We start from the raw sequence: 14,494 nt of genomic DNA, 5'->3' as shown, positions 1-14,494 counted from the left end.
AAAAAGATTATGCAATTCATATTTGAACTGTGAAACATTTCCTTTGTTTAAATACAGAGAACACTAGAAGTCAATTGGCATACCATAGCTAGGGCAATACTGTAACTAGATGGTGTTTTTCTCCATAAGATAAAGTTGATACAACTACTTGAAAGGAGAAGTTTATAAACCCTCACACGAATCTTTGCTATGTATCAACTGTAAAAAACATCAACTTTTGGAGCAAGTTGTTTAAAATTTCCATTTGCTTTGACTTTATTTCTCTGCCCTTTAAGTTAAAAACTGTGAGTACCAAGGAGTTTATTTTGTGGGAATATACCATACGTATAATACCCACTTTGTTAGATTAGCCTCTTTGCCTAAGTTTTGATACCATTAGTAACCACGTGTACCTTCCTTTGGTAAAATATGATTGTGAATTGTTTATGAGTTTGTATACAAAGGTACCATTACTTAATGAAAGATGCCATACAAAAGTGGAAAATAATTTTGGACAGTCATGATTAAAGTAATAATAACCTGGTATTGTTACTGGTTTCAATTTGTCTGTCTCTTGGATAGGCTCAACTAAATGTAATAATGATGAATATTAATGTCCTTACAGCTTAGTTTTGTAGTGTATTTATGTGGATATGAGCTGCTCTGATCCACAGACTTAACTTGGCTAGAAACTTGTCCTACAGTGCACAGGTGAAGATGTAACTAGTCTTGAAGGCTTAACTGAAAGTACTGTGTCATTTCCCTTCCCCACTCCTGGCACATTTATGCTTTTGATCTGCATGATATGTAGTGTTTGTATGTATTATACCAACTTCAGATCTGGGCACGTTACTGAAACTGAAACTGTTGGTAGAAAGAGAAATCTGCACTTTTAAATAACTTAAAGTTAAAAATAACTGCTAAGTATCCATCTTGGTTTGGAAGCATAGTTTTATTCAACACTGTATAATTAAATATGTTGACATCAGTTAATTTCAGTTCTGTACCCTGGTTGGTTTGCTTGTTGAAAGTATAGTCTATCTGGGAGGGGAATCTCAGAAGTCAGTGCATGGTGGCACGGGTAGAGGAACACGTTATGCTATAAGGTGAACACTGAAAACCTCATTTACAGAAAATCCAGTTTTAGCAAATATTGTCATTTTCATGTCAGTAAATCGGGGGCTGTGTAGTTACAGTATACTTATCAAATTTGGTGTTGCATGGGATTGTAATCAACTTTATTAAATATTTCATCTAATTCTAGAGTCTAAATTAGAAATCATCAGCTGGCCAGTGTGGATGTACCATTTTCTTTGAAAAGGCTGAAAAATCTGATTGAGATATATGCTGCCAGCAAACTAGTCTGGATCACTCATATACTTTCTGTCTACTAACAGGAACACTTGTATTCAAATAATTCATACCAAATCAGTGAAGACAGTATGACTTTATCCTTTCTCTACAGTTTTTGATGAATTAACTCAGAACCAGAGCTAAGCCAATACGATGGTTTTATGCTGCATTGTGCAAAATTTTGTGTGGTTCTGAATACCTTCTAATGCTCTGTGCTAACCACTTAATTAGTTTTGGTTCATGAGGTTAGGCAATAGGTGCACTTTACTACGTGTTTCTGTGGAAGTTAATGCTTCTCTGGATTCTGTTATGGAAGGCCCACGTTTACTGGCACTGTCACTATATGCTGTAGGTGTTTTTTTGTTTCCTTTGCAAAGAGCATTGAGATTAATATTGTTACAAGTACATATTTCATTTTTGTTGTGTTTTGCTTGGATAAGCATTAATATATCTGCTGAAAGTTTGTATTTTTTTGGGAGTTTGTCGTCTTGGTTTTCCTTTGTCTGCAATCTTTTAAATCATAGATAGTTAAGGCAAACACTACTTTTTGTGAACCATGTGATAATCGTGTCCCGTGTTGTTTAATTTGCATGCAGCGTTTCATTGAAAGGTGTGGTCTGCCATTTGCAGTAAATTTATGACATTTAATATAACATTTAGTAAGGAAATGTACTTACTATAATAAAACATATTCTTGACCCTTTTAAAGTGATTAGGCATATTTCTACTGATTTTTTTTTTATAGCTTCAGGATTTGACTCACTGATAGAATGTGAATTAGATGGAGATTTCATACAGGCAATGTAAACTTAAAGCTGTTCTTTTCCTCCCTCTAAGCCTTCCTTGAATCCTGGAGGAAGACAAGCATCTGATGTAGTCCTGTTAAACCACTGGAGCATTCGAAATTATGATGTGCAACGTGGGGACATTGTGTCGTTGGTGTAAGTAATCTTGCTTGCATTTCAGTACATTTTCATAGAAACATTGAACAGTGATTGGTATTATAATGATCAGAATAATTGAATATTGATCTGTGTTTAATAGTTTATCTCTGACATACTGTAGGTATATGTATGAGCAAGGAACATCATTTTTTAATAACATTGTTATTCCTATAATGATTTAGCAAAAGTCAGGAGATGGTCAAAGGATGCATTACTTAAAATAATTTTTTACTCAAAAGCAGCATAGTCTAAAACACTGTGTGATACAGTAGATTTGTATACAGAAACTGATAAGGAAAAAGAACTGACATGCTAAAGGAAAAAAAGAAAACATGGCAAAATAGAATATATGTTTTAGTGGTTTGGCTGTGTGTTCATACTTGTGATAAAAATAGGTTAACTAATAAGAAAACACTAAGTATCTTTTTTTTCTTTTTTCTTTTTTTCCTGGAAAAGTCTTGCTACTGAATCACATTTGAAAAATGATCATGGTAATTCCACTTCTTCATAAAGCACAAATGTAGCAAAAAAAAAAAACAACACACCAAAACCAAAATTGTAATGGGGAGGCCTGCGTGTGAAGCCAAAAGGTGGCAGTGTTTCACTGTTGAAAATATGCAAGGCCAACATTTCAGCCTTAATGTGACATAGAAATGGAGTGTCAAAATGTGAATTACTAACACAATGATATAATACTTGTAGTGCATACTTAGATCATTTAAGCTTAGTTTTGAGTTTTGTAATGCACTGTATATAGTGTACATGCACTGTATTTGGTGTAATGATTGTCTTTGAAAGCTACATTATCTGGCTTCCTTTTTGTCACATATCTATTCTAATGGTCTAATTTTTTTTCTGCCTCTTCACTGTACTGGTAGTCCATATAGCAGTTCTTACTATCAGCTCTTAAAACAAGAACTCATGTACTGGTGGGTTTTTTTTTTTTTTTTTTTTTTGGGAAACTTAATTTTATATTTTTTCTTGTAAGATTATCTGAAATAATCTAATTACAAATTAAAAAGAAAAAACATATTTTCAGTGCCTATTGCAAAGGAACTCCAGTGTGAAGTCACTTAGTGACTGCTTGTAAAGTTTGATTTTGTCTGTTTGTGTGCTCCACTGCTCAAATCACGCCCCAGTAACTTTTTAATACAGTGGATATACCTGGATAATAACTAATTGACTGAACAGAAGATCACCTTGTTGTTTGATCAGAAAACAGAATGAGGAGTGCTTCTTGAAGGTTTGTGGTACCATCTGAACCAGCTGTACCGGTTGCTTTTATTTTGCTCTGTTCAGACATGATGACCATTATTTTAGTTACCAGGTTGTTTTATCTTTTCTCCTTTTTCACTGTTCTGAAAGGCTCAGCTACTGTTTGTGGAGCTCGTGTACATCCACACAGAAGTTGCATTGTATTTGTGTGTTCTACTAAAGTTTTCCTTAGTAATTTGTGAAGCATCCTGAATAACTGAAATACAAAGGAAGTTAAGCAATGCAAAAAATAATATATTGAATATTTTTTCCTATCAACTGAAGGATACTTAATGTAGGTTTGTTAGACACAACTTTGGTCTGCTAGTTGATTTTAAAACTTCTTGTAATTTAAAGGTTTTTACTGTGTTGTGAAGACTTCTTCCAGTACATAAAAAGGTGCCTATAGTGAAGCTGGAGAAGGACTCTTATCAGTCATTGTAATGCCAGGACAAGGGGTAACAGCTTTAAATTCAAAGAGGAAAAATTTGGATTACTTATAAGGAAGGAATTATTTCCTCAAAGAGTGGTGAGGCGCTGGCACAGGTTCCCCAGAGAAGCTGTGGATGCTGTGTGCCTGGAGGTGTCCAAGGCCATGTGGGCAGTCTGATATGTTGGGTGGCTGCCCTGCCCATGGCAGGGGGTTGGAACTAGATCCTTAATGTCTCTTTCAAGCCAAACCATTATGCGATTCTGTGACTTTGGAGGATGAAGTATCTGCATGTGGTTGTTTACCCACATGAGTTATTTGAATTACATGAGGCTTTTATTAACAAGTTTTAAGTATACTAAGCTAAAATATTAAACATGTTAGAAGTTTTACCCTTTTCATTTTGATTGTTTGCTTATGATTTCTGTGACACTGTGCTGAATAGATACTCTGAATACTTGAGAGTTTTTCTTAGTGATCCTCGTTAGTAAATTTGGCAATTTTTGTCGAGACAGGAAGAGGGAAGTCCAGTTTCACAGTGATCAGGTACTGCTCTTTTGGTCATGTCAGAAATTTGGATGAGAAGCTGATGGTGTGATGGAAATAGGCAGATAGTTATGTAAACCTACTTGACTGCTTATAATTTATCATGTCTTTTCTTTGAAAGGTGTTGTGGTAGGATGGTCTTTTACAGGTTAAGAGCTGACATTGAATATTCCTTGCTGGCTGCTTGACCAGGTCTGTCTAAGCTCTTCATACTGTCAGAAATAATGTGTCACTTTGAGTGGGTACTGTTTTTATCACAGCTTTTAAAATGGACTATTCAGATGGTTTTACTCCAGAAAATTTGAGTGCCAACTGCGCTGTAGTTGCATCAGTCTGCATCACAGCGTGGGTTGCTTAAGCAGGTTCCTGTGCATATATGCTGCAACTATAGTTCCTAGTGCTAATGGAGATCATATTCTTCTATTGTGTATTAATGGATGTTTTTGCCTGCTAACCTATAAAGGCAGATGTAAAAAGTTGCTGCCATAGAAGGATTTGTACCTCTGGAATTCTGTTCTATGTTGCTATGGAAAAACTTGTATCTTGAGTGTAAAACCTTGTCCTATTTTTATTCCAAATCTCCCAGAAGGAAGTTCTTGCAATATGTGGTTGACTGCAAAATTGGTGTTGCATGTTTGAAAAAATAAATAAATACGAGAACAAAAACAAAGTTAAAGTAAGCTTTTGAAATGAAGACATGACAACGTTAACTCAGAGATTTTAAATGTTTTTTTTTTTCCTTTAAGTAAAAGCTTGGATTTGGTTAATTGATTCTTAATGGAGAAGCAGAGTCAATGATTGTAATATAAAAAGGATTGTTAGATTTTTGAATGATGAAATTTTAATGCTGCAACTATTTGTAGATAGTAATTTTAACCTTTGGAAACTATACTACTCTACCTTTTACAAGGTTTGACTTAGAGCAGAAACATGCTTGCTTGGTAAATTGCCAGTTATCCCTCCATTTCTGATATAAAAAGTGCATTTATATGTTACAAAAATAACTGTGCTAATGTAATCTGATAAAAGTTTGAGAACCAATGTACTTTGTTCTCTGCGTTCTGAATGGTAAAATGATTTTTAAGTGCTTTTAAAATGCTTCTAAAGTTTTGAACTGTAATGGTGAACTAGAACCAGACTGTATTTAGAAAAGATAGTATTAAAGGACAGTAATAATAAGGAAATAATTGTATAATGTGTGAGCTTATTGTAATTTCTCAAAAACGTAATTGCTTTAAATATAAAATCAAAAGTGTCACGTGGAAAAATTTTTAGTGTTTAAAAAAGATAATTCCTATCATTGTGATAAAGAATATTAAGTAGCTTCTGTAACTGCTATGACTTGACTGTAAAATTATTTGCAGGCTTCTTGGTAAACTCCCTTACTTTAAATAATTACTGAGAATTTTTTGAGTCAGATTATACGTGTGTTTGTGCTTTGAAAAATCCAGTACAGATCAGTGTTCTGGAGGAAGAATCAAAGTACTGCATGTGAAATTGTCTCTGCTGCTGTATTCTTCACTGACATCTGTTCAGAAATAGAAACCGAAGAACGTAGTTGCCATGATTATTTTACAGGATTGTTCCACAAGTTTCTTTCTCTTCAAACAAATCTGAATGATCTGCTTCTTTAAGGAATGTGGTCCTGATCACATGATACGAACAAGAGTTCTCAAAGGGTGTATAATCAATGCATATTGTAAGTAATAGCTAATTGTAATTTCATTAATAAGACTAGACTGATAAAATAAAGTTCACTAAGAATGAATGTATTGAAGGAACTGCCTTGAATTTGAATCAGTAGCTGTAATTATAAAAGGACTTAATACGAAGTTCTGACAGATATAGCACAAATGGATATTTACTGGTTCTTGCATTAATTTTAAGAAAGCTTCTTTCTGACTAAAATATTGAACTATCTATCTTTTAAGAACACCTCTGCTTGACCTTCTTAAGTCTTCCAATTTCTGTTCTATTTTTGTTTGTACTTAGGTCACTATACCAAGTCATCTATCTTCTGGTAGGCAGGACACTGCAAAAGAGGTTGTGCTGACATAGAAGCTAAATAATCACTTTACTTTCTGGGCCTTAGTGACCTCTGAAAATCTTTTTTCATTCTATCCGTTTGGCTAGAGGAAAAAAAACCTCTTGTCTTTTCCTGATAAAAATCAAATATGTAGTTCTACTGTTATCGTCTGTGTTACAATCTATTCTTAGACTGGGTATCATACTATATATGAATGTGTTAATATTGTTTATGAAAGGAAGACTTGTTTTATCTTGTATTTATAAAGTAAAATCAATTTTAAAAATAATAATTTTAGATAACATGTTGTGCTTAGGATGGGTTTAAGTAGGCAATTACTGTAGTACTATAGAAACGAAGCAGTTGTGAAGAAAATAAGTTATTGTAGTCATATTTGTGGTTATTTAATTCAAAGTCTATTTATATAAGTAATAGGTTTAGAAGACCTGGTTGTAAGAGTCATGGCTGTAGAGAATCTTGGTGCGTTCTTTGCACCAAATGGCGACAGATATGGACAGAACGACTTAGAGATTTCTTTCTGCCCATTTTACAACTATAATAACTAAAAAGAAAGATCTCTTTTCTAACAAGTTAATGATGTGGAAGTCAATCAGGTGATCTGGTCTATTAGTGAAATAAGTGTTAGTTGATAGGGAAGAGTTTTGTATTGTAAGTGGTGCCACTGAGAACTTCATACTCTGGTTAACTTTTGTTTTGTTTGCCCAATGGTAGTACCTTGCTGTTTATTGAAGAAAAATATCGTTGCTTGTTGAATATTGATTAATGTATCCATTAGAATCCTACACAGCAAGTTTACTAAAACCACTGCATTGAATACTGAGTTGAACTGATTGGACAAAAGGAAATATTTAATCTTATTTATGCAGAAAAAACTAAGTGTCAGAATGCTAATGAAAAAAGAATAAATTGTCATTCTGTCACAACAGCATATGTAAAATAATATTAAGTCTACATTGGGTATTTGGCAGGATGCAAGTGAGGCTGGAACCTTACCATAAGATCAATAGTATCTACTCTAAAAGCAAATGTTGAAATTTAATAACAGGAAACCACCACCTGGATCAGGTTTGTTTTGTTTTTAATTTATTTTAGTTAGCATATTCCTTGAATAAATTTGTGAACAAGCGTGGTTGTCAAAAATTCTATTTAGAATGTTAATTTCCATTAGTTAGAAAATAGTTTAACCTTAATGACTGTTAGTGAGATGGTTTCATCAGTTCTTTATTCACTGGAACAGGCTCTCCAGGGAAGTGCTTGTGGCTCCAGGCCTGCCGGAGTTCTAGAAGTGCTTGGACAGTGCTGTGTTGCTCTCAGACAGAGGTTTGATTTCTGGTGCTCATGTGTGGAGCTGGGTGCTGGACTTGGTTATCCTTGTAGGTCCCTTCCAGCTTGGGGTATTCTGATTCTTTGTACTGCTATGATAATGCCTGAGCTGGAGAAACATAAAGCAATATTTCTGTGCTTTTTGCAATTGCTTTATTTTTTTTGCTGCAAATGGTCTTTGCTTTTCATTCCAACTGCAGCACTGAGGAGCTTGAACAAAAAAAAATTGAATTTGGGTATGCAGACTGTGATGTTTGCTTGAACTTACTGCTGAGACAAGTAGCATAAACTTTCACTATGATATATTCTTGTGGAGAGAAATTATGATCTTAAAAAACTCAGTAACATCAGCTTTAAAGGTGTCATATATGGGATCACCAACATGTCTGCACTCTCTACTTCAAGTAGTTTGCTTCTTGGCTCATATCTATTCACACCAGAATTATTGAGAGCTATGGTTACAAAATCCTGAACCAGTGTAGGATGTGACCAGTAAAAACAAGGTACACTTGAAATTTCATTTGCATGTATGTATAGATTTAATTATTTGGAAAGCAAGGAAGGTGGAAGGAAAAGTGGTTCTATTGTGATCTTTAAATTGTTTGATGATCAGATAAAGTGTTAGCAGCTAATTAATAGATAACGAGGACATATGTTCTGCTGAAGGAGTACTGTTAACAGTAATTTGCAAACTCAAAATCATGTTTATTTATTTATTTGTTCATTTGATTGATTCATTTATTTTTACTTTACTTTTTAGTGTTCAGGCATATGAGGATGTGAAAAGGGAATAACAGTGACTACTCACCACTGTAACAAATGAAGTCACTTTTACCTGCTCCTATTGAACAGAAAAGGGAAAAATACAGAATAGATTTCCAAGTGTTCTTGAGCATGAGCAGTCAACAGTATTCTGGAGATACTGGGATTAAGTGGACAGCTGCTTGAAATATTGCTGAAATTACAGCCATTATTTGATTGCTTGGAAAACTCTGATCCTTTAACTGTCTGACTTACAGTGATGGCTGACTGCCCCTCTAAGGTCATGCTGAGCTGAAGAAGTTTGAAAGCTGCCATGGCTTACAAAAATGTCACTTTTACCTTCTGAAATATTTATAATTCAGGAGACAAGAAACTTGTTATAGTTTAGGAGAATCTGACAATACACCTTTTGTGTTGTGTGTACAGAAAGGAAACAAAAACCTTAGGAAACATATATTTTTAGTTTTCTTTATCCTTAAGAAAATAGAAAAATTTGTGAGGGAAATAATTTATGGATTTTTTTCTTCAGTACCTTTCCAAGAGCTGAGAAATAATTGCTGGTTACTTATGGCTGACATTGCTTGCAGGTATTTAGAGCTGGAAGAGTTGTACAAGTCATTGAAATATTCTACATGCTTTCATTGATGAAGGTAGCAGGAAATATGATTTCAGCAGCTAGCTGAGCATTTCCAAGCTCATTCTGCATAGGCTGTTCATTTGGGGACTTCCTTAAGTAAATTCAGACTGAACATCTTTAATAGTTAGGATAAAATGTACTATTAAAAGAAGTCATAGATACCTGTATCTTTATCCTCACATAATAAGGTGCATTGTTCATTACAGTATGTATTGATGGACCATTGTTTTCAGATGTCTTCTCAGTATGCTGAGTTGATAGCTTAAAAATTCAGAGGTCTGTTAACTGTAAGGAAATTAGTAGTTTATGGAAGATAGTTTCCTTTTCTTGAAAGTCAAGAACTTTCTACTAAATGATATGTATCAAAGTACTTAAACTTAGGTTCCACTGAACTGATTAAATGCTAAGTGCTGAATTGATGAAATGCTTGATTCAGTTTAAGAGAACTTAATGGTTGGATTAAGATCTTAGTTTTTATGAAGTTTTACTTGAATCTGGAATGATTCAAATGTAATACTTATTTTAGGTCATACTGATACTGCGGTATCAACTTCTATTATAAATAAGTTCTATTCTCAGGGAGGAGTGGAAAAATCTTTTTGTAGAACAACTCTTTTTCCATATGAAACCACTGTCTTTCAAACATACCCATTCCTTACTGCAGGAGCTTGCAAACTCCAGTGCTAAGTTGTTACCTGCAGTAGGATAAAAGCTTTAACAAAGTCGTATGTATAGGATATTAATGTGATTTAGCAGTGTTTGAAAGCTAGAATGCAGTAATTTCTTTTAATCAATTAAGCTTTTATCTATTTATTTATTTATTTTTAGAAATTGGAGGGACTGAAGTCCTGTATATAAGCTATTAAACAAATGAATTTGTTTCTATAGCTTTTGAGTGTACAAGTATTCTAAATGCATTTCAGCTTTTCATGCAGTTAGGCAGCTTTTCTCTTGCGTACAATCTGGAAAATACTGTACTGATACTTATTACACAAGATATTTCATAATATTTGTTCTTGGACAAATTATAGTTTAAATACTGCCACAGCTGACTTCATATCTTTCAGTAATAACTTCCCCTAAACCAGTTTATTCACTTGTGTTATGAGCAACCATAAATATTAACTGCAGAATGCTACTTCTAGGAATCTGTACATATGCTGACAAAGTGCATTCTGCTTACACATCAAAAATATTTATTTCCAGTGTAATTGGTGAAGCTGGAAGAAAAACCATGGGTCTTGACCTGTGCTGAGTATATTGTGGACCTGAATATTTTTACATGTAATAAGCAGAGTCTTGGCCTTGTTTTCTCTTGTTTTCAGCCCGTTAGCAAAGGCAAAAACAAGGGAATGCCAAATTATCAGGTTTAAGATGATAATTAACCTTATCATCACTGTATTTTCTAGGGAAATTATATTAGGCTGCATTCATGAATGCAACATTAGTCTTTTATGTGCAATCAGCTGCTCCCGGAAAGTGCAGCTGAACAAAATTTAGCTTTAAATACATAGATATATATTTGTTCTGTAGAGAATGGACCTTATTGCAGTTGTCAGCTGTGTATCTATTAGCTGCAGTGAAATGGAGTTAACCTCTTCTCAGAAGTGCACAGGAAAGGAATGAGAGGTAGCAGTCACAATTTTAGCAAGGGAAATTCTGACAAGATCTAAGACTGAAAAAAGCATAACCGTTACAGGTAAATCATTAGCCAGAAGGACTTTGAAATCTTAATCATAGGAGATAATGAAAACTTGACTAGCCAAAACCTGAGCACTCTAAGCTATCTTTGAAGTTGAGACTGTTTGGGCCAGATGGTTGTGGATGTCTCCCAGAGGGTGCTTTGAACCTGAGTTATTCTGCTTCTCTACATCAAGTGGAATTTCAGAAATGGAACTTTTAAGAGATGAGACAATTCCTATAGCCTTCAAAGTCACAAGACAAAGTTAGCTGTTAGTTACCAGTTAGTTATTCATTATGCTGGTTTTAATTCATTTCATAGTGGAGAGTTTTGACATCTAAAAACCTTGTTTTCTAGATGCAGCAGTCATATTAGTCAGTCAGTAAGATCTAAAAGACCCAGGCTTGAATTAGAAGCCTTTTGCATCAATAGCTGAACATACAGGGAATGTTAAGACTGCATTTAGGTTTTATAACTAGGCTGTATATCCTACAAAGCAGAAACAAAGAGCATATGCAGGCAGATGCTTGTGATAAAGCAGAGTGGTGGATAGCAGTCTGCAAGAAGACAGTTGAACACTGGGTCATGTTTAACATGCCATAGTAAAAGAAACTGCTCTGCAGATGTGTTCTGAGAACAGTTCCCAAGTGAGAAGAGGAGCCTGGAAAAGTACACAAGTAATTGTTTGCTCACTTCGTAAATTTTCAGTTAAGTCTGACTGGATTCATTCATAAGACAGGGTCAACATTTTGACTGTGAATCAGAGAGAAATATGTCAGGAATAAAAGATAAAAGGCACCTAAAATGAAGACAACCAATGTAATATGATAGAAAAATGAAAGCGGTTCAGTTGCCATGAGAGGGGTTACCTGAAAAATTTAGCGTCATGGCTGTAATTTAATGACTCGATGCAGGGAAAATCTACAAGAATCTTTTTCATTTCTTTCATAAATGGAACTTAAATGGATTTGAACTTGACTTGCCTCCTCTGCCAATATATAGCAGAATAGATACAGTCTTCTACTCTTTAGCCATTCAGCTTATATTCTCCCTGGTACTGTAGCTATCTTCTTTTATGGCTACCTTTATGAAATGTAAGAATGTAGCATATGAAAACTCAATTTTATTTTTTTCTTATACATAATATGGATTAACTGGAGAAAAATATTGATTGAAACACAGCCATTTGTGTACAATTTGCAGTTTGGCAGTATGAAGAAGTGGATTTTTATGTTATTCATTTTCTTTATCTTATCTGACAAAATAGTTGCTTAGGTATCTTCTCTGTAAGGCAGATTGTAACATTTTATTTAAGTTACTTAAATGTCTGTGGTAGGATTTGAGTGTTTATAAATTCATGTAAGTAGTTCTTACTAAGTCTTTTTCTTTGCAACTTCTTTTTTAGAAGAATCTTTGGTTATTAAGCATAATTTTAAAGAACAGATTTGGAAGCTGAAGGCACTAGACTGTGTAAGTTTTTGGATGTAAATAAACCATTAGCCTATGGAGAAAGCTTAATTGTTTTAGTTCTATAGCAGGATATGGTTCAGAAGATCATGTTCCATGCATAAAATGCACATTATTGACTATTGAATTTCTGTATTCTTTGTCTTAGTAAATGAGAAGTTTGTCTACAATGAAAAAAGAATCTGTTTCTCAACAGAATTGATTCCTCATTCTGATTGAAAATTTCCACAATAATAACTGAAAATATTTTTCTGTATTGGTTTGATACCGAGTCAAAGTTGAGGTTTGAAAAAACTATCTGGTTAAATATAACCTGTGGTCTGGAAACTATACAGGAGAAATTTAAAATATAAAAAGTTATTTTTTGCCTGCTTAAATGGATTTGAAAAAGCGAATTGTTGAGGGTGCAGATGACAAACTGTTTTTAAGAACTGAGGAAAATGTTCAAACCCATAAAAGAGTAATTTAAAAACACAGTTGATTTTAGGTTTATAGTCCAACTTAATTTAGTTTATGATCTGATTTTGCAAAGTGTGCATTGAATTTAGCAAGAAGACTGCTTTCTGCCATTTGCTTCTGCCTTTCTTGATTCAAACAGAACCTTAGCATTACAGATCTTGGTCAGTATAATCTGCATTTTTGCATGTTTTATAGCACTGGACATATAGTGATTCTTCTGAGTTTTGTCATAGAATGGTTTGGGTTGGAAGGAACCTTAAAGATCATCTAGTTCCAAACCTCCTTCCACTAGATTAGGTTGTCCAAAGCCCCATCCATGCTGACCTGGAACACCTACAGGGATGGGGCATCATTCACAACTTCTCTGGGCAATCTGTTCCAGTGCTCCACCAACCTCTGAGTAAACTATTTCTTTCCTTTATCTAAACCCGCCCTTTTTTAGTTTAAAACCATTACTGCTTGTCATACTGCTATGATCCTTGATAAAGAGTCCCTCCCCATTTTTCCTGTAGGAAAATACTCTTAAGCCCTCTATAAAGTGTCCCCAGAACCTTCTGTTCTCCAGACTGAACAAGCCCAGATCCCTCAGCCTTCCTTTGTAGATGTGCTCAGCCCCCCCTCACTCCAACAGCTGCTCATCTTTCTTATGCTGAGGGCACCAAAGCTGAATGCAGTACTCCAGGTGGGATCACAGAGTAGAGTAAAGGGGGAGAATCACCTTCCTCACCCTGCTAGTCATGTTTCTGTTGTTGGCAGATATTGTTGGCTTTCTGGGCTGAAGCTCACACTACTGGCTAATGCAAGCTTTTCATCCACCTTATGTTCAAGCTCTTCTCCGTGACTGTTCTCTATCCACTTTTTGCCAAGCCTGTATTCCTGTCTGGGCTTACCCCAGCACGTGTGTGGGAATTTCTCCTTGGCCTTTTTGAACTTCATGTTTTTTGTTCACCCTATCTCTCAGGCCTGTCTAGATCCCTCTGAATGGATTCCCTTCCCTTCAGCATGGCAACTGTGCCACGCAGCTTGATATCATAGTTTCACAGAATCACCAAGGTTGGGAAGACCTCCAAGACCGTCTAGTCAAACCATCCACCTTCTCCCAGTATTCCCTACTAGACCATGTCCATTACTGCAGTGTCCAAATGTTTCTTGAACATCTCCAGGGACACGGATTCAACCATCTCCTTGGACAGCCTGTTCCAGCATCTTGCCACTCTTCCAGCGAAGAAATTTTTCCCAATATCCACCCTGAACTTCCCCTGGCAAAACTTGAGGCTCTTCCCTCTTGTCTTAGTGGTGGTTATGCAAGAAAAGATGCTGGCCCTCCCCTTCCCACAGCTTCCTTTCAGGTAGTAGAGAGCAGTGAGGTCTCCCCTGAGCCACCTCTTCATCAAACTAAATAATCCCATTTCCTTCAGCATCAGCTCCTCCTTGTAAGACTTGTTCTCCAGACTCTTCTGGGCAGATCTTCCTCTTTTCCCTTCATTGTGGATTAAGATGAGGTAGAAGCAAAAGCTTAAAATTGTTGTTAAATTTAAAATACATCATATAATGCAGTTTACAGTTTTGATAATCAACATTTATGTGTACAAAAGAGGTATCTGTTGGGCAT

At 35.1% G+C, this 14,494-nt stretch overlaps 1 protein-coding gene across 2 annotated transcripts in view; it reads left to right on the top strand.

Moving 5' to 3' along the window:
* Positions 1–14,494, top strand: part of IMMP2L (inner mitochondrial membrane peptidase subunit 2) — a 434,158-nt gene that overhangs the window by 15,357 nt on the left and 404,307 nt on the right. For both annotated transcript variants that reach the window (XM_065743460.1, XM_065743462.1), the window contains exon 3: positions 2,170–2,273. In XM_065743460.1, the coding sequence (XP_065599532.1) occupies positions 2,170–2,273 (104 nt within the window). The remainder of the gene's footprint in view (positions 1–2,169; positions 2,274–14,494) is intronic.

The sequence above is a fragment of the Cyrtonyx montezumae genome, unplaced genomic scaffold (genome assembly GCF_038088225.1).
Source record: "Cyrtonyx montezumae isolate F1298 unplaced genomic scaffold, pur_monq_1.0 scaffold_3, whole genome shotgun sequence".
Classification (NCBI taxonomy): domain Eukaryota; kingdom Metazoa; phylum Chordata; class Aves; order Galliformes; family Odontophoridae; genus Cyrtonyx; species Cyrtonyx montezumae.
This window is presented reverse-complemented; position numbering and strand designations above follow the sequence as displayed.